This window comes from Vollenhovia emeryi, unplaced genomic scaffold, assembly GCF_000949405.1.
Source record: "Vollenhovia emeryi isolate VEMERY1.0 unplaced genomic scaffold, V.emery_V1.0 DF939128.1, whole genome shotgun sequence".
In the NCBI taxonomy this organism is placed as follows: Eukaryota; Metazoa; Arthropoda; class Insecta; order Hymenoptera; family Formicidae; genus Vollenhovia; species Vollenhovia emeryi.
Genome location: NW_011967238.1, coordinates 661,830 through 683,701, shown reverse-complemented (window position 1 = coordinate 683,701; position 21,872 = coordinate 661,830). Strand labels below are relative to the sequence as shown.

Here is a 21,872-nt window from a genome sequence, read left to right as displayed (position 1 = left end):
TCTACTTACAATTAGCGCTGAAAGCGTCGTTCTGTCTTTACTGCTTATCGTGCGTCGAAGGAAGATAGAACGACGCTTTCGGCGCTAAGTAGCGCTGATAATGAACACCATAAAGTAATTGACAGACTGGCGATCGATATACATAAATTTACCGCGTCTTATATCGATCCGTAAATTGGCATTACGTTATCTGACAATATTATCATCTAGGAGTGAACAGAATAAACATTGTGAACCGTGAGAACACAAATTCGGATACGAAGACAAGTGTGGGAAGAGTCGACACTCGAAAACGAAACGAAAGCCTTCCTGCCTACAAAAATTCTCTTTGAAATTCTAGTACAAATCTTTCTTTGAAAAATGTTATAATTTAAAAAAAATTATATATCTTTAAGATGTGTCACAGATATGTGAGACTATGTCTTAAAGATAATTTATATGCGTCTCTCTCTCTCTGTCTCTTGTTTTCTCGAAACGGGACTTGGTTTAATTTGCAGGAAACGAGTCTCTCAAATAATTCTCACGTGGCGCCAGTCCCATTCTGGAAACAGGTTTACTCTTATTTTTTAATCGGTCCTTCCAGCCTGATTGTGTCATTCTTCCCTTTCCGGATTCGCGTCCGAATCGCGGACAGGTGAAACGCGCCTGCCAGAACAGCCACAGAAGAGATGTGGGTCGCGACTTACGAATCTCTATACCTGCAAAATTGTGCTGATTAAAACGGACAGGAGGATTCTAGATCCCGAAAATGTATCACGAGAGTAATCATCCTGTAAAACATTACATAATCGTTAGTCTTAAAATAAAGAGGACAGGGCACTTTGTGATTGTAAAAATATCACATGTTTTAATCTATTTTCTGTATGAAGTTATTTTCACCACACTTGTTCTACTAGCTTTTAACACTTGAGATTCTTATATGGTTTTGGGAACTTGAAACAAAATATGCTTATGCCTATTCGCATTAAAGTGGGACAGACGACCAAACAGCTCTTCGTAGTCTAATCTTGTATTCCAGTACCCTGAATATCTAAATATTTTAACGATCTGTGGCGGGAAAATAAGGAAGCTGTGAATCAGCATGGCGTGTAGCCGTATACGGCTTTCTTAACGCTCGATTTCTAAAAGATTACGATGATAAGCACCTTTGGGAAAAATAGCAATAAAAAAAAGTAAGGTGGGATATTGGGTGGCGTTATGAATGAAAGTGGAACGCGCGGGTCGTTCGCGGGTCTTCCTTTGATTACGCTTCGATTCTTAACTCCCACGGATTAGAAAGGAGCGCACGAGGGTTCTGACTGCGAGACTCTCAGAAGATTTTGCGGGCGAAAGTCTTTAAAGGTAGCTGAACGTTGACATTTTTGTCGCCGTCGCGTGCGTACATCGTAACCTCGATGAAATTGAGCGTGACCCTCTAAAATGGTTTGTCATAATTACAAATAACCGTGAAAGATCCGGACATTAGGGATCGATTAGAAAACAGAGAAAGTTAGCATAAACTCAAGTCACAGATATAAAAATATCATAGTAGGAGTAGAAGGAAAATAAAAGCAATAATTGTTTGTGGAAAAAAAGAAAAGAAAAGAAATATACAAAAAGTGCAAAAAATAAATTGTTTAAAAATGCTATAATTATTCTATTTAAATAAAAATATCTCGCGCGTGGTTGCTGTTAATAAACTTGTACCGAAAAATTAATGTAGAAATTCACTCGTATCGTGTTGTAAAGTCGTCGTTAAACCATCTTATTATTAAGGTACAAGAAGAGAGTCCCATATAATTGCAATTTACGACTATCACTGTGTTTCTAGAAGATCGATCACGTCGATCGACGTTGATGTAAATACCTTCTAATTGAACTTTCGAAAGTATATGCTAAAAGCATGATTAGTTTCTCCATCTAAAGACATTATTCATCAGTCAATGTACTGGTTATAGAAATATATGGCGTATCATCTTGGAAAGATTAGTGAAGTTCGCAATTTATTATACTTCCTTGATACGCAGAAAAGTGCAATATCATGAACGTGACTAAAATAATTGACTTTCTTCCACACGTCAGTCTTATCACAATTATTATAATTCTCGTTCCTCTTGAAAAACTAGAAATGCAACTTATGCCTTTATTATGGACCGGCTTAAATTTTCTGCTTCGAAATACCGAGCCTTTAAAATATTACATATAAGCTTTTCGTTAGTAGCAATCGTGTTCTCTTCTACCGTGCTTAACAATTTTTATTATTTTTTCGTGTTTGAGGAGATGTCGATCGGAGCTTAGTCGCGAGATAATCGGATTCATCGCTTTGTTATCGAACGCAGGGGAATCCGTTGCCACAAACGGGTCCGGAACATTTTATGGTTATTTCACGAGATTTCAAGAATGCGATCCAATTTACGATAACGATCCGCGGCGCCGGACACGTCGTATTTCCCGAGCTGCGAAGAGCGAAGACAACTGCATGGGGCGGATAAGTGTACTCGACTCTGTGGATACCGTATCATGGATACTGATGAGAGTAAGCCGATACTTACGACCTCGAGACACTAATCCAAGAACCAAGGCCGCTATTACATAAAAACCTGATTATGGTGTGGCTCGTAAGACAGAAATTAAATATAAAAATTCATTGCGCGATTACTCCCGTATAAATTAAAGAATGTCCCACCTTTGCATGTAAGTAAATATGTTGTGCGTAACAATAAATCGACGACCATTAATAATATCAATTTTAATTATTATTCCTTCGGTCTCTAAAATGTAAAATATATTAATTTTACAATTAATTTCTTACCTTTTAGTTGCGCTCTTAAAGAGCATTTCTTGCGATTTTTCTTAATGCAGGAATATAATCTGAAAAGAGTTTGTTTCGTGTAAAATTGTTATTACTGATACGCCTCTTTTTAATTCGGCAATTACAAGTTAAAGCCGACACAAGAGCGTTTCGTTCGTATGATCGCGATATCGCCACGGCGATAGGGAGGTCTTAATTAATTTCATTAAGCCGTCTTCTTCGCGCCTTCGCGTCTGGAAACGGCGATCGCCAGATCGATATCCCGGTCGGGAATTTGATTCCTTCGACCTTGCCTCCTCCTTCTCCCGAGTATAGTGCGGTGGCACCTGTAAATCTCTGCCGTCTACCTCCTTTTAGCCCGCGGACTTTGACAAAACGCGCCGGACGTATTTGCATACCGCGCCTTTATCTCGTCCGGCGCACGTTTGCGCGCATAAATCCATATTCCCATTGCAGTAAATCTGCGGCGTCCGTCGCAAACGCGATTTCATAAATCACAAGGACCGAAGGTACAACCCGCCTCCTTCTAATTGAAAGAGAAGGAAGCGTCTTCGGCCGAGCAACGCGGATCCAGGATACCTCCGAGGAAAAATCTCGGACAGTAATTTCGTTTGTTTCAACTCTCGACGATCCAATATCTACGATTTTTAACTATCGTCATGCCCTCTTGAGCTTCTGTATTATTATATTACAAAATTTATTTATTCCCAGAACTGAAAAGTCTCCCCTTCAAATTTAACCGAGGGAGAAGAAGCAATAAATATGGAGTAAATCATTGCTAAAATATCAAATATTTGTGTTAAACATTTATACTACGTTGTAATTTCGTTGCATTCAAAACTTTTGGTTTGTAATAGGAAGATATTTCATTCAACATATGCAGTAGATAAAAAGCGTATTTGCACTTTTAACTCGAAATAATTTTCCATGAGGAAAACACGTCGCTGCAATGTGCTTTACTTGATGCGTTAGTAAAAACAAAAACTGTATAGTCCGACAGAAATAATTTGCAATATTGGGAAACGTTTGAAGACATTGTGTCTTCAAATTATTCCAAACAAGATGGACTATACACAGATAGCAAAGAGTTAACGAGCAGATTACATTTACAACATATCGCGGATCTTTCGCGCTAAGATAATTAATGTGTGTGCGTGCAGCGCGATAACAATTTCGCCATAATTTACGTCGTCATTTTTCACACTTCCGAGGCTATCTATTTTAAACACTTTACGAAGGAAGTGGCAGTCGGAAGATACTGTCGCATGCGTACACGATGATTTACATTATCCCTTTGTCAAATCTGAAAAGACGAGCATTATACACCATTATACACTAAATTCGCAAGGATTAATCTTGGCTGTGAGAATGAAAAGGAAACTAAATCTTTACAACTACAGAGCAGCAGTAATGGCGACGCAAGAAGTAGGGCGGGTGCCCTCTCGCCTCTGTAAGAAATCGTACTCGATTTAATATTTTGTTTCGCGCTTTCAACTTAGAAGCAGCCAGCAAATTATACTCGAAGCGACGAGAGATTCAACGCGGCGATACGAGATGTATCCGAGTACGAGCTTCGTTTAAAGAAACAATTATCGTCCGTTGTTATCGCAATAAAGAAGTAACTTCAAGTTAGCTAGGCGCTTTGTCCACAGTGAGCGATCGCGGTTTCTTCTCGTACTTGTCGCGAACGCGTATCAAGAAAGTAATACGATATGCGGAGCGGCGCGAGCCGCAAACCGACCCGTTCGACTGTCACCGCGTGAATGATTTGGTACAATGAGAATAGACTTCGACCGAAGTGTTTACGGCGCTACGTTATTTCTCGGAAACGGCGCTCGGTGTTCGACGCCAGAAATTCCAAGAATTTCCACGATTGATTAACCTCAATAATCGGCGAAATTTAAACATATTGGAAATTCAATCTAAGTAAAACGATTGAATTTTCTCACAACGTTTACTGACAAAAGTTCTTAATACAATCGAGTCTACATACAATATTGGTCGCAACTATTTCTTTCGCAATAGTAACGCACAAAATACGACATATCTGAAAACGATGTCTCGAATGATAACGACAGAGTCGAGCCGTATCAAACAGCAAAAACGATGTCGCAGGGGGAGATAGCAAGATATAAAAATAATAATCAATTGACAGCGGAGATTCGATCAATCTTTTTCTCAAGCGACCGCGATATATTATATTATATCGCTGATATCGCTAATTTCGAGCCAATTCGTAACGCTTATGAAAGCGGAGAAGAAAAACAGCGTACGATATAATCGATACCGATCATCGCCCCAAAACGCGTCGTGAAAGACTAGAATGATTAAAAATAAACGCGTCGGGCGCGATTAAAAACGCGGGATGTACAAACCTAACGACAATTAATAACGAGAATTATTGTTACAGTATTACGGCGAGTAATGCGGTTCGAAGAGTGGGGCATCTCTTTTTGATTTCCGGCAAATATAATATTTATTGTTAAATCTATATGTGTGTATATATATATATATATATATATATATTACGTAAGAGACACAGTATGTACAAATGTTGCGACGCAGAGCTGAGTCTCGTTGTGTTTTCCAAGTTTAACGTGGAGAACTAAGTCTTTCTGTAAATTGCCTTCTCTTTTGTTTCAAGTAACAAATGAATATCAAAAACTTAAGGCAGAACTCTCTAAGAATAATGTCCGCTATTGTTTCGATAAATTGATATTTGAATATCTTTCTAATAAAAAAAATAATTTATGTAAAATACATTACATGCAACAGCGAGCCTTCGAAATGATCAATTGTGCACAATCATTGCTCGATGCATACATTCTTGTATAAATAAAATTATTAAGACGAAATGTTGAAAGATTAACAAATGACACGTCGTGTAAAACTAATTGTAAAAATTCTACTTACCCAATAATTCTCTATTCTAGATGAAATACTTGTGTTTCACGGACTTTATAAACCCTCATTGCGCCTCAGTATCGCGCTTATGTAATTTTTTTTTCATTTTTTCGTCATTTATCACAGCACAGCGCGTTACAACGTTCCTGTGTTCTACGTTCTGCGTACCTCAGCAAGATGGAAATTGCATAATTAATTAAACATGTACTTGAAGAAATCGTAAAAAACATCCAATGATAAAAATCCATTTGTTATTACGAGTGTGCGCGACGTTGCTGCCGAGTATATGTCGTATTCGCGTAATAATAAATTAACATCGCATCTTGTCATTACAACTCTGCTATTGCACAGCGATAATAAGTACAAATAGTGGACGAAGTTGAGCTTGCGGACGGATTACGATTTTTACGTACTGATTGACGAATTTCGTACAACGAAACATTTCTTGATATTTCGCCATTGTAGCGTCAAGTAGCCCCTGGTTATCGACCCTATTTTCAAGCGTATTTCACAAAACTTAGAATACGCTTCGTACAAAATTCCTATAAATTTCGGAGGACAAGAACGGATAATCTCAATTACGTTCTGTACTCGCGAAGAGAAGTCACCTCGAAGATCAACACGTCAGAGAATTTTCCCTGCTCGCTTAGCACCATTCGCGCGTGCTGAGCGCGAGTCTCTCCGCGGGCTCGATCTTCCGGTGCGATTGAGAATGAACCTGAGGTTTCCTCCGCCGACCTCTCTCAATCGGTGCACTCAGAGGCGAAGCTCTCAAGGTCCACGTAGTGCCCGTTCATGTTGTCCTCCAGCAGCTGGGCGAGATCCCTGCGTAGAATCTGGAACTCCGGCCTGCGGTCAGGATCAGCGTGCCAGCATCGGGATATCACCCTGAAGAGCTCGCTTCGACAATGCGAAGGCCTCTCCAGCCGATAACCGTTGTGCACGTTCCGCATGACTTCCCGCGCCGTCATATCCGGGTACGGTGTTGAACCTGAGCAGAAAGCACAAAGTGGTGCGATTATTACGATGAGATGTCAGCACGATGGCTCGCGGTAGGAAGCTACCGTCCACTGATTAGCGTACAATGCTTTAACAAGGTACAAAATGAACATTTTCTCCTTTTCCCCGGTGGATATCGGAGATTATCGTTGCGCGGGTGCATGTAGCTACATCAGATTCTCTGATTTGATAAAAACGACGAAGATGGGAGATTCACAAAATCGCTATACAATTTTGACGATACATTTGAAAATTATATTTTATAGATACATTTTTTTCTTCCCCAGTGTAATTTGTTATTTAAATAAAATTAATAAGTTAATATTCTACAAACGAGCGACATTTCCAAACTGTCAACGTGACACTGCACAAGCGCGCCCTTATTTTCATCAAACAACGAAACAAACGAACAGTCTTTTTTCATTTTTACATTAAGGGACGTTCGAATAAAAGAATAATATTTATTCCAAAGCTACCGAAATTAAGCAAGTCACTTGGGTCTCGGAACGGACGATGAAGGCACTTACCTAAAGTAACGATCTCCCACATCAGAATCCCGAAGCTCCAGACGTCGGTCTTCGTCGTGAAGAGGGAGTAGATCAACGATTCAGGGGCCATCCAACGAATGGGTAAGGCATTCCTGCCGTGTCTAGTCTCGATCACCTCGCCGTCCTCGTTGGCGAACCTCGACATGCCGAAGTCGGCGATTTTGCACAGCTTGTTGTGATCCACGAGGACGTTTCTGGCGGCGAGGTCGCGGTGGATAATCTGCGCAGCGAAAGAGAGAGAACCAAGTCAACCGATGAACGACCGGCGCTCGAGAGGTGCATGTTCCATTACGTGTGCGATTGCTTACGGTCTGCCCGCATGACGGGGAATTACACGCTATTACGAGTTCGGTGCAGCGAGTCGTCTCGAGAAAAACTCAGCCTTGAGTCCGAGCCCGCGCGCGACAAAACGGGATTCGCGATAGAGGAGAGGACCGGCGCACGTCTTTGCGAAGATAAATATTGTTTCAGCGACACGAGTGCCGAGTACTCGTCGGTGGACCCGATGAATCTAGCAATATTAATCCTACGTTATGTGCTCAACTGCTGGAAAGTAAGGGTATATGGGAAAAATAAATAAACGGCAATTTTAATTCCATCGACAGGTTCTCGTAATGTGACAGGTGAAAGAAGCATCTGCGCGGTTGCCTAGTCACCAAATATAGGCGACACAAGAAAATGTTGAGGTGTATGTAATTCGATCGCGGACTCTCTAGAAGTGAATCTGTGATCACTGAAAACATTTTGCTGCCATAACTATCAATTTCTAAACGGTTTGCTGTCGCACCTAATATTATACAATAGGCACAGTAGCACAATATTTAGCTATCACAACTAGATATTAGCTGTCCACATTTTACAACTAAAATTTAGCTACCACATGTAGGTTTTAGTTACGGCAGCTACGTTTTCTTTTCCGTGCACTGATTTACAGTTATACGTATACCACTGCGATTTTCAATGGTATACTTGTAACTGTAAATCAATGACTATTCCACTGTTTTCAGTGATAGTCCACTGATTGACTTTTAGAGAGAAGACTGTGGTACTCGCGTTGCGCCATGATTTGACGCAGCCTCTCGCCATTACTATTAATTATATTTTAATTATATTCAACGTGCATTCGGCCAAACGAAGTTTCGCTAAGCGACTCCGAAAAGCCACAAACGACAAATCAGGACGACAATTATTATGCGCAACGCGGCTGATGCAAATACGACGTTACGAAACGTCGGGCGTATCAGCTGTGCGCTCGTCGCTGAAAATTCTGCTTAAATGCAACAGGCGCATCTAGAATGCATCCACGCACATTCGCAGCTGGTACGGCACGCGTACACTATCATTTAGCGACTACGTAATTGTCTATTAACTCGGGAGAATAATTTTTGCTGCGCCGTTTCCTGGAAACTATTATACAAACGGAAACTGGTAATTCGACATTTGACGGGAACGATCGGGCGCTCGCAGGAAGGCTTCGGGCTCTTTGTTTCCCTAATTGCCTATTAATCGCCAGGTGTATCCTCCTCGGAGTCGCTACGTGCACTTCCGCCAGCAAGTGCAAATTTTCCTCTTCCTCTCCGCGACGCGTAGTACGTGCCGTTCTAAGAGGGAATTTCTGAATGAAAAAAAATATTTACTCCGCGTCATTTACGAACGTCCTCGTTTTAATCGATGATTCCGCATCGAGCGGAATAAATTAGCACGCCTGTTGCGCACAAACTTTCGTCTCGGCTGTTTGCACGAAATGTTGGCAGAATTTTTGGGATACCGGTTCGCATCGGCGATACTTGTATCGCATGGCAAACATTCGGTCGACTATATGTTAATTTTTGTTTATCGCGGCTGCGTATTACGATCCTGAATATATTATCCAAAGCCAGTTGATCGCCTACCAAAGCATTTCGTAATAAAAGTAAATCATCCGCGTATAAATAGAAATGTATACTAAATACGTCATGTTCCTTAGCTTAATTAATAGCGATATAAAAGTTTAAAAGTCAAAATTGTTTAGTGCAATATTAATATTTACGTGTCAAAATTAAAAATAAAATTATTCTTCTTGCGAGGACAGCGAAAATCTCTATAATTTAAGAGTTAATCAATGTTTCCTCGATGACATACAAACAACATAAAATCTCTGTCCATATTTCACTACTAATATGCAACATCTTAGTCGCGAAACTAATCAGATCGCGTAGATTGTAAAAACGCTATTGAGGGCCATTTATCGCTCTCGAATCGAATAAAGAAACACTGGACGGATATCCTCCAACTCGCTCTTTATGAGACATAAAACTCAATCTTTGCCTAGTGACACAGATCTCCGGACAGGAACGATCCTTTCGCGAATACGATGTTGGTACGTTTTACGACTGTGTGAAAATGTTTGAGTTTAAACATCATTAGCGGATTATTTGTCGTTGTCGCAGTCGATGCTCCCCGCAACCTTCAAGGTAGGCGTCAGATGTCCTCGAAGGACTCTCACTTTTCATTTTTTTTCACAAAGTATGTAAAAATTTAAACGAGGTCTTTTTTTTAGACCCATCTATAAATAGACAGAGATGGAATTTAATCGAATCAACAATTAAATTTTCCTTGATAAAAAATTATAAATAATTAATAACTCAAAAAACTTTAAACAAAATTAATACAGTATATTGGAAAGAATTATGTTTCCTAAGCGTTAAAACAAAAATTTTTACTCGACAGCAAATCATCAAATGCATCGCTATTCTCTAATGTATCTAATTGCAAATATTTATTTCAAATGCATAAAAAATAATTAATACCAAAACTTATATCCTTCAACGAGTATTCGGGATGATATCCCGAATGAATAATCGGTTGGCCGATACTTACGACATAGGGGGGCTCGTTAAGTCGTGGGGAGATTAAGGAGAAGGCCTCTATCTAAACATTTTAAACGACTGCGGTGCGTATCGAGGTGTCGCGCCGAAATTTATCGCGATTCGTTTCCCCTTTTGTTTAGCGGTCGCACCATCTTATCCTGTCGGCGGTATGTAACGCAAAGAAAGAAAAAAAAACGAAGAAAACTCGCGAGGAATGAACTGCCCAGCAATTGTCAAGCGATCAAGCTTGAAGCTACTTTTTCTCCTGCGGCGAAACAACAATTATTTATGTCGAGAAAACTGGAGGACCTTCGCTTCACAAACGCGTGGTAAAGAAAAATTTATTAGCACGCATTATTGCACATCGATCTCGCATCATTGATATAATGTCATTGAGGACTGGCAAGATCTCGGCATAATATTGCAAGATTTTATTATTTTTATTGTGGAAGGGATTTTTTTCCTCTTTGGCGGACGACAATTAGTTACATCGAGACTTTGCAAACTTTTACTTACAAGTAAATATCTTGAATAAAAATGTATCAAAAAATTAATATGATACTATAATAGCCTAGTGATTGAATTGGAAGAAAGTTTTGAAATTATAGAACATCAAAGAAAGGTGCACAAAAACGAGAAGATGTACACTGGACGCATCAATTCCATAAAATTTTTAATTATTGTAATGAAATTTATTGTGATTCGTCTTTTCTCGATTTCTTTTTATGGAGTTGTAATGAACCTCATCACGCGCGCCGAAGAAAGTCGGAAAGGAAAGCGAAATAGAATGTTGGTTATTCTATGCGGGCAGATCGTATGGGAAAGAAGCCTTTGCGTTCATAAATATGAAATGCGGAAATTAAAACATGTCAGGTGCTCCCACGAACTTTGAAGTTAACAGAGATTCAACTGATTCTCAATCTAATTGTATTATTAGAGAGAAAAACGGTTAAATCTGGATAAACTCCAATGTTCATACTGAGAACTGTCTTGAAAACACTCGTACCTTTTTTGATGCAAGATACTCCATGCCTCTGGCCACGCAATATCCGAAAACCGTGAGATCCCTAGATGTCAAGGCCGCCGAATCCTCGCTGAAGTTGTAAAAGTACTGTCTGGTGCGGTGATCACGCAGGTACGCGAGCAATTTGCCGTACATGACGTACTCCAGTATGAGATAATGAGGCTCTGCAATCAGAGAAAATCATTAAACCGTTTATGTTCATTCATGGAAAAACGCATTGGAGCGTATCGCTGGTGCGTTTCGAATAAGGGGATCTGCATCAACGAAGAATAGCTCTTATTCATCAACTCTTACTCATGATTCAAATGAGTAACGCGATTTTTAAGGGACGAAGCGAACGTAGAATTACGAGGTGCGCCGCGTGCATGGATTTGCTTCAATGACGATTTACCATTCAAGGCACACTTTATCGCGGTCCAATAAATTGAAAACATCGCCGTGTGCGTAGAGAAAAACAGCATTTTCTCAGGCATCAGTTATACTTTCCAAGGTCGAATTTTACCGACTGTATTGGCACGATCTTTGTTGCAACGTAGTTGTAAGAGACGTTAAAGTAATCTTCTTCTTGACACGCTTAAATTGCAAATATGTAAATGAATCTCTGTGTCATAAAATTATAATTTTATTGAATTAAATAATTCATTTAAATATCGCATATTTAATATCCGAGAAAAAGGATTAATTGCAATTTGTACAGTTATTTGTCATTATTGATTAAATGTCACATTTCATCGAAGTAACATTTTCGAATGTTCAATATTTAATAATTGCTTTATTGCAATTACATTTTATGTAGAATTTATTGAATTCTATTACATCTACTTGCAATGCTTTCGTCGTAACGACGACACTATAAAACGGTATACGGGTGATTAGCGAAACACACGATGAGGATGTTGGAGAAATATTTTACGTTCGTAATTTAAGAGATGAACACTTGGAACAGCCCTCGCTTAGGTAGTACGCGCTTGATTGTAACTTATGGAGCCACTTTTGTCGGCGTGTCGAATCGTAATTCTCATATTAGGCTGATATTAACATTCTCCCTAATAATTCTTGTTCACCAAGTAGCGTATGTATCGCGCACTCCTCGCTCCGAATTAATTGCGTCAGTATGTTTCTCAAAGTGGATTAAACGTAATGCTTACAATGCATGTTTCGATCGTATTAAGTCGTGCGTTATTAAACGTGTATTAGCAATTTAGTATCGTGACACTGCGCTGAATAAGTTGTGTCGCAATTACCATGCTATACTGCACGCCTATACACGAGCGTCGTATCGGTAAGCTTTAATTAAATCCGACAGAAATTGTCGATAAATGGAAAAGTACAAATAAAAAGGTCATTGTTAAACTTCCAATTACGCAAGAACTTATTGAAAGAAAGACGAGAAAGATTATCTTACAAAATTATTGTGCAAAATCACTCTTAAAAATTAAAAAGTTCTAATTTTTCTACCTTCATCCGCGTGATCGATTAGTTAACAATGAAAATCAATGGTTTCGGACATTTATATATATTATCCATGTAACTAATATGCTATAGAGAATTGCAATAAAAAATGTGGAATTAAAGCAAAGCTTTATATTAAAAAAGTGCATTCCAAGCGCAATGTCAGTTATTATCGTGTTAGCATAATATGTCGAAGGTCCATTGTCAAATATGCGCGTTGAATTCGCACTTAAAATTCTACATTGCAACTTTTCCGTCGCAAAAATCGCGGATCCGCGCCTATGTCGATCGATATGGCACGCGCAAGATACAATAGCCGTGACGAATGCAAAGCAATACGAATGCGGAACGGCGATACGTGGGCTGTGGTATCGTTCACGTTTCATTTTCACGTAGATCATATTTTGCGCGTGCAATATTGATAGGAACGCATTCGCGAAACGACGAAGCGACAATACAGACCGACGCGTTGGAACGAGTTTCTCTCGAGTCTCTTTTTAATTTTACATCATATGCAAATTATTCGGAGATAGTTGACTGTAAACAAAGTTATAAACGCGCTGGCATCGGAGACTTCGACGCAAATCGAGTTTTTAAATCACAAAGTATCTACAATGACGTACAATTGATTCCGTGAATTTGAGGACAATTCGTTTCTGAGATGAAGATAACGCGAAATATCAGAAACTCATTTAATGACAAGTTTCGTCGCACAGCGAAATGTAAAATCTAAACCTAGCCGTGCTATCAGTCTCTTAAACTTCCAGAATGTTATACGCATGAAAAACTCGTGCTAAAAAGAAGATTCGCACACTGCGTTCCTGAGATCGCAGGTTTTAAAGAATGCCGCTCCTTAATGTTACTCCTATTTCATACGTCGTGAAAGCAAATAAGCCGAAACTTGATTAGGGTCGAAAGAAAAAATACGAATGATGGCTAAATAAGAGAAGCTCGTCATTTTTATCGAATACGAAGCATTTTTTGAGACAAAAAGGAAATTGCTTTACGATAAAAAAATTTAACACAATCCTGATGATGTCTTCATCAGGCGTTAATGCGAGAATTTAATGCACGCGATAAGGAGGAAAATATAATCAGTTTAATTTGTGTTTCTAAAATCGACGAAATAAAAAAAATTTTCTTCAATTTATTCGAAATATGAGACTTTGTCGAACTTGTAATATATCTACACTCAGCCCCCTTAATAATTTTCTTAGCCGAGGAACGACTGTTCGACATCAGGTTTATTTTCGTCTGAACGGCGATCGTAAAACGGTCAAAAGACTTTCCTTTGACGAACGTCGCCGGAAAGAAATTCGGACGTGGCCGCAAACGATAAATGCGGTGGGGCCGAAATTTAAATGTCGTAAATTTTATACGGTGGCTCGTCTCGCGTTCCTGGACCGCCAGGAACTTTCCACGTTCGCCATTGTGCGAGGGTAAAGCTGCAGAGAGACCCTTTAAGGCCCACACCTTGAGGTGCGTCAGCGACGCCCGAAACGCAGACACACCTCTAAAGTCCGCGATTTGCCACAGCAATTATCTTGACCTTTACTGCGCCCACGATGAGTATTTTATCATTACGATTGCGGGCTCACTGAACGAACATCTTTCCTTGCCGAGTTTATTTCTCGCCCATCTTCCCTAAATGATCTTTTTCAATGCTCAAGTGTTCATTAGCTCTATCCCATTTTATTTCGCTATTCATGAGGGTAGAAAACAGTTGATTTATTGTAAAAGATTATTAATTGACGACACTTCATTAATTGAAACAAATAATGCCATCGAAATGTCAAGCTTAAATGAGTCCATCTGCTCGGATCGTATCGTTGCTCGCCTTTTTATTTAGTTTCCGCGAACGGTACGGCCGTATCGCGAGGATACCTACTTAATAAACGTATTGTGCCGCGAACAGGCACTTCGCAAAGATGCATATGGAAATTTATACGAACGATGAGAATGACGATACTGAACAGTGCGTGGAAGAACAGACGTATTATAGTCTCTGCCTCTCCGTGATTCATCTCGATCTATCTCACATTCAAAATTGCTTCAACTTTTTGGACGGTTCTACCGCAAATTCCTCGTAAAAAAATTCAATGAATTAATTTTCAATCTATAATAAATATTTTTTTCGTACGTCAATTGTTAAATTCAAGAATAAAAAGTAATACGCACGCAATACTGTGCGTAAGATTTCAGAAATAATAATTATCATATCTTTTGCGTTTAAATTTGAGATATTATCATATACAATACGGTATATTTGATTAAAATTATTTTGATAGAAAAGCGTAAAGAGTATAAGAGATATAGAGTTAAATGGCACATGTGAAATAATATATTTTTAACAGAGTTTTATAAATTATTTACTGCACACAGAATTTTGCGTATGTTTCTTTTCTACGCGGAATATTATTAAAATTCTAGAAACATGTAATTAATTTCGCAGTTTCGTAATAAAGATCAATCTTCATACGAGTATAAGTAATTCATTTATCCGTAAGGAAATTATTTGCCGATTCGTTGCGCGTACGCTTTCGATAATGATCCCTCAGCACATCAAGCTTCTTCAATTACTTGATCCGGTATTGTGGAAGCAGAATGTTGCAATTTTTAATCAATGAAGACACGATAAAATAACAGAGAGCCATCCGCGCGCATCAATTATACTTTTATTTGCAAACAGATGCAATCGCTGATATTTTTACGCAAACTTATGTGATTCGTATGAGGAAACAATTGCGTCATATCGAGTGGAAAATTGATTTGGCTAAAAAATATTAACAACTCCACTTACGTCCATGAAGCCAGATTTCGAAACAGACTATTCTGATTTAACGTCAAAGACACAACATTGCAGGAAAAATACATAATATATAAATTGTTTACACGACGATTTAATTTGCAGCTGTCAAGTTTGTGGATGTTAACTGCAATTATGGCGTAGATAACGACACAACGAAACGGATAAATCTGCCTGTGCGAGACAAAGCGATTCTCACGCAATTATCATAATGGCTGTCTAATTTATCGTCCAAGCGCGTACAATCGCAGTAAAGACAAACATTTTCACGTTGACCGTTTAATCGTTCCCGTGTACCCAACTGTCTTCTTATGCAACCATTTAAATCATATGAACGGGACACTCGACAACAATAAAATACGCAAAGTGCATTTTGCACATTCTACACGCGCAAATTATCGATTGTCTATGTAAATAAGTGATTTAGAGAAGCGATAAAAATTTTTTTCAAGGCAGTTATAATTTCGGCGAGTCTCAGAATTGCAAGTGAATAAAGTCATGCGTGAGTGGGACGAGATAGCGATAGAGATTTGTCATTTTATTATATTTAATTATTTATTAACTGCACGGGATACGTTGTTCGCGGAAATTTTAATAGTCTGAATAATGAGCTAGGTCGCCAACTCACTGCTCGTCCGCGAATTTCGATTAAACCACAAGGACGACTGGTGGAAGAAGCATCGCGGGCGCATCGCGGCGGCGGCGGCGGCGACCCGATTGGAGGAGTCGCAATCCAGACGCGGTTCTATCTCTGTATACCTCTCTTCGGCGGGACTTGATTACTTAATTACTATATACCGGCGATCCGTGCATTCTGCGTCGAAGTGCCGGCACTTAAAACACCACCATCGGTTTTTATAAAGTGTACGCTGCCAAGGCCCGTGCGCGAGCGGCGACATGCAAGGTCGTAGATAAGTGACGGTAATGAGGAAGATTCACTGGGTACAGCTGCAGGTGCAGCGCCGATTGTTCGCCGATGCAAATCGAAATAGGCACCGCGCGAGGATGCGTTTCCACGGGAATTGCGCGATGCGTGTCGCACCGTCGGTACGTGTCGATGCCATATGGTGTATTTCTCCTCGGTTGATTATACTGTACGATGCGCAACGTATGTAGGAATCAAGATGGAAGCAATTTTTCATTAATTGAAAAAAGATAATACGACCCTCGGTTGGACGCTTCGTGCAATTACGTTTGAGAAATCTTGGTTATTAGATTAATCAATCTTATTTTCTTATTTTTCAAGTTGTAAAGGTATGCCACTTTTCAAGGAAATTTGTAGTAAAATCGTAAACATTAATTAGGACATGAGTAAATGTCTAACGATCTAATCTATTAAATTAACTAGAAAATTATTCGCATCTTTTTAATACAAAAATTAATTTTTGTATTAAAAAGTATGTTATATATATACGCTTAATTCCTGCATTACGTTTTCATCGTAGAAAAATTAAATGAAAGGTATAAATAAATCGATGTTATGTACAATTTACCTTTTTCGGTGCAACAACCTAAGAGCGTGACGACGTTTGGATGGCTGCCCAATTGCTTCATGATTTCGAGTTCCCGATCTAAATCTTCCTTCTCTCGATCGGAAGCACCTTCTTTGACTGTTTTTACTGCCACTAATCGGGTTGTGCCTTGATGACCTGTCAAATCATCGGCCTCGGCCTTCCACACCTAACAATTCAATTTAATCACATTTCAAATATCTACTAACGAAACTTGAAAAATATTTGATTCCTTTTTAAGATAAACAAATAATTAACTCTTGCATTTTTTTATGTATTTAATTTAAATAATAGCGACGATCATTTTATAAAATAATTTTATAGTCATAATTTCCAATTTCCTCGCGTCTGATCTACGCCATTAGAGACACGATACTTTGGAAAATTTGTAATCTTCACCATGGGAAACAATTACACTGAATCACTGATCCTTTTTGTTACTAGAAAGAATCTATTGCGATAGATTACACGTTCCACAAGTTTTCCCACAATCACTTTCGCATAATTGATTTTCAATTATACCAATATTACGCCAACTACTCATTATTGTATTTCATAAATAGGTACGGCGGTCAAATCGCACATATCGAAAGCTGTTATTACTATTGAAACAATGCGGACAGAATTGCACATGCAGAAGAGTAAACAAAATCGCTTGAGGAGGAATATCGGAAAAAGGGACCACTACGTTTGTTGCGAGAATTACGTTTTCCGTATAAATTTCAGGCGTTTCATAAAATCAGCCTGACAGCCCAGCGAATTACAGGCTCCCCTTTTTTATAGGGATGTCGCAGAAAGTATATTCTCACCTGGCCGAAGTTTCCTTGCCCGAGGACTGTCTGTAATCTAAGCTTATCTCTAGGAAACTCCCATCTGGATTCTTGGGATGGCGGTGGCGATGGTTTCTCAGCTTCGTGACACTGCGGAGAGTCGAGAGTTAAACTGCAGTCTTTAGATTTGTCCAAAAATAGCCGTTAATTCACATGCACGAGAGCAAACGTTAGACGCGTCGTCTGGAATTAATATGTCTCACGCCTATCACTAACGTACAATTTTTTTCCGCGTTAAGGAAACGAACTTCCGGGATTTTCCATTGACGTCTATGCTCTCTACATGTAATGCGATTCCTATGCGAAACGTTATGAAATCAATTTGTTATGTCTCACATGCAAACTCTAAATATTTATTCAAATTATTTCCTCGGCTAAAAGACGGAGAAGACAGCTGTTAATAAAAAAATTGCATTGATAAAATTAATATCTCACTATTAACGTGTATGTTTTTTACTCCAAATACGTTTTTGCGCGATCTTTAAATAATTTAAACGAGAAAAAACTCGCATTACGCACCGATCGCGTCGAAAAAGCTGTGCAAACAATTACTATGTGACTGCTGTCTCATTAAATATGCAGAACGTTCGTTAATTTCTCACCAAGTGCTGTATCCTCGGTAGCTTTGTGATCGCCTTCTCGATGGACGTCTTGAAGTCGCCGTTTTCGAGATTAAGAGCGTCCTTCCTACAGCTTATCTCCGATGACGTGTCCGACTCCTCGAGCACCTGCATAAGCAAATCAACGTCAGCGCAACGTGTATGCAACATGCCGCTCGCACGCGCGTCGGGGAGCCGCTTGAATCGGTCGTCACTCCCATTTAATTGGGAAGCGCAATGCCGCGTGGCAATGAAGATCAGCGAGGCAGATCAAGGCGCCCCGAGAATATTTCCGTGAATAATATGGTTGATATAAAATGCGACGACTATACCGCGATTTTACGGAAATACAACGCCATTTCTTACAATGGCGAAAAAAGACGCGCGCAAATAACACAAAAATAATGACCAACTGTGCCCATCGTGGCTTTCGAAAAAGTTAAATCAACTACAATCGCGTTGAAGTGTGATTTTTTTCGGAGCATCTTGAAGTATTTTTAATTGAGAATAGCAACAACGGGAGTAATGTTATATATAGGGATCATGTAAAGGCGAGTGTTGTCTTACATTATATTTTTTACAGTTGATATAAGTTTATAAATAATTTCTTTTATGTTTGTAATAAAATAGAAAAGCGATAAAATTATATTAATTTTAAAATTTAATCTTGCACCTGTTTCTGTTTCTAACCTTATTCTCTCTCTTCCTCGTACATCTGTAATTGCTCTGAGCTTAATAAAGAAGTTCTTAATGTACAGAGAGTTTTGAGTTTTCCTTACTAAATCAATATTAAAAACGCAGCATCAGCATTTTGGCAAGTTGTTTTTTATTTAAAAGGTGCAAATTGGAAATTTGCAAAATGCAACATTAGCATTTTGGCAAGTTGTCTATTCAAATTTGGCTTCCTCATAGAGGAAGCTTTGTGAGTTAATGTGCAAATTAAAAATTTGGAAATTGCTCATTCTAACTTGTAAAAATGCAAATTGGAAATTTGGAGATTACTTTGTCATCATGAAGGAAATATTAATCAATATTAATCTAAATCAATATTAATATAAAAACTCAATAATTACGCGACATATTATCATGCACAGATTGCTTTGAAGAACATCTCTAGCCAAGAATCGCTTATGTTGTGCGAGAATCGTGTGAAAAACTTTGCTTGTCGGCGGCAAAATTTCAATCTCGAAGAACATAGCATGCTCGAGTTTAACATCGGGGCTTCGGGCGAGTCCCAAAACGATCCCCCTTATTTATTTGGTCCCTGTGTGTACTCGTCCTTTCTACCTCCTCCCATTTGCGTACTCCTTTTTTACCGTCCACGCAAACCTTTACACCGCCATTCAGATTTATTTCCATGACTGTCAGATTAAATTTAAATTTATGTTCACGTTATTATTTATGAATGTCCCGCCGGCGTGAAAGCATTTCGCTTATGTCATTTCCGGAAATTTTGTGGCTTGCACCATTAATTCCGCTATAGCTTCTGACACCAAAAAATGTTTAACGCTTGTTATTTGTAAGAAATGGAATTTCCGCAATAAGAAACTGTAATATACAATAGAAATGTGGTACACCAAAAAATATTACGACAAAGAACAAATATCGAGCTACGAATTTACGATTAATATTTCGGTGGAAGCACGTTATCGATGTAACAATTAATAATAAATGCAATGTTTGGCACAAATATTCTTATTTTCTGATGTAATTCTCTCGACGAGGCTTGTATAAAAAGATTTTCGACCTTCGACGCAACGTTCTTGTCGGGTATCCGAGGAAAATTCCGCGGAAAAAGAATCATCATAGATAATGAGCCGAACAATTTTCGCATTATCCAACGGCGCGTTCATTTTCTCATTACTATAACGTGCCACGTTTCATCCAAAGATACTGCGCTCGAATCATCCCGAGATTATTCTGCATACAATGAACTTGTAGTAATTGTCGAGGGTGAGGAGAAGGGGATTATTAACCATTTCATGAATCATCGCGAAGGTAGTCTTCGCGATAGAGTTCTTCGATGACCGCGTTTGATATTCATTTACGACGAAGTCACGGCCGCGACAACGCGTGGCATGAAATTTGCAAGTTGCGAGAAAAAGTAATAATTACAAATTCGATTCTATAGAAATTTCAATCTCGAAGATAGGCTCCTAATATGAAATAGCGGAGTTCCTGCCAAATTAATAGACGTCATTATGTTGGCTCCACCATGAATTTATTGCCCTTGGAGTGAAATCTGTTTAGTGGAAAATTGATTGCTAGATTGTGTTATCGTTGCGAGAAAAGATTTGTGATTGAATTTGGACGTTGAAAACCTGCTATCTCGTATTAGAATCCCATCTCATAATAGAGAAGTTTCCTCTATCAATTTTTTTTTATTGTTCAGTTCTCAAACTTGCGGTGTCTCATTATGAAACCTGTTTTAATTAAAATAACGCGGCTCTTCGGGACGGTATATTTTGATAATTATGGACCTAGGCTACATTCTGGATCAGCAATGATCGATAACAACGGCGATTCAGACATCATCAACATGCGCGCTGTCGCGCTAATTATCAAAAAGTTAGTGCAATTCCGCGGGATAACGAACGTCGCTGTTAATACGATGGCCGTACGATATACGCTTACATGCAATGATAATCCCGGTCATGCCGTGTAACGGTACGTAAGTGGCACTGCTGCGTGAACGACGATTTGTACCTCAGCATCCCGGTGTGCATCAATTAAAAACGGAGTTGCACGCGGCGCTTTTTCATCTCCCCTCCCCTCTCCGCCGTTATTTCTTCCGCTGGTATGATAATCTCGCGACCACACTCGAGACTAGATCTGATCTCCAATTAAATCATAGTGTTCTATGAGTCATATCAAAATGGAATATTGTATTGTTTGTTAAAGTCATTAAGCGATATGTCTGTCTTGTCCCTTGCTCACGTCATCGAGAAATATAAGTTTCGATTGGTCTGAATTTTTGCTTCCTTCAATATTTTTCTCACAAAGTTTTGACAATAATTACGTAACATCTGTTAATATTCAATATTAAAGTTCTGTTATAGAAGAAAGTCCCTCATTACGCGATAGCGGAGTTTCTGCTAAATTAATAGGCGTCATCTGTTGGTTCCATCGTAAATTTATTGCTCTTGGGAGTGAAATCTGTTTGGTGGAAAATTGATTGTTAGATCGTCTAATCGTTGCGAAAAACGATTTGTGATTGAATTTGGACATTGAAAACCTGCTATCTCGTATTAGAATCCTATCTCATGATAGAGGACTTTCCTCCGCTAAACACAATAGAACTGAAGAATTGAGATGGCATGAAAAGCTTACTTGAGTTTGAATCGATATTAAGGTACCTAATTATACTTCAGAAACACAGCTTGTTAGTAAAAATCCCTTGTAAAAATAAAATTAAGGAAAAGATTCCCGCAATATTTCGTATTACATATTTTCAGTGATAAAGATTACGTGTTGCTAGTCTCGTATTCTTTTATTAAAACATCATATCTGATATCCGCAAAGCTTTCCTTCCGAGTAGCTCTCTAACAGCCACGTGTCT

At 38.9% G+C, this 21,872-nt stretch overlaps 1 protein-coding gene across 1 annotated transcript in view; it reads right to left on the bottom strand.

Annotated features, from left to right (window-relative positions):
* Positions 1-4,726: 4,726 nt before the first annotated feature.
* LOC105568533 (mucin-12-like) overlaps positions 4,727-21,872 on the bottom strand; it is a 187,141-nt gene continuing 169,995 nt past the window's right edge. The window contains exons 3-8 of the mRNA XM_012024274.1: positions 18,317-18,442; positions 17,694-17,804; positions 16,867-17,053; positions 11,098-11,279; positions 7,222-7,462; positions 4,727-6,686 (exon numbers count right to left, since the gene is read on the bottom strand). Coding sequence (XP_011879664.1) covers positions 6,439-6,686; positions 7,222-7,462; positions 11,098-11,279; positions 16,867-17,053; positions 17,694-17,804; positions 18,317-18,442 — 1,095 coding nt within the window. The 3' untranslated portion in view covers positions 4,727-6,438. The remainder of the gene's footprint in view (positions 6,687-7,221; positions 7,463-11,097; positions 11,280-16,866; positions 17,054-17,693; positions 17,805-18,316; positions 18,443-21,872) is intronic.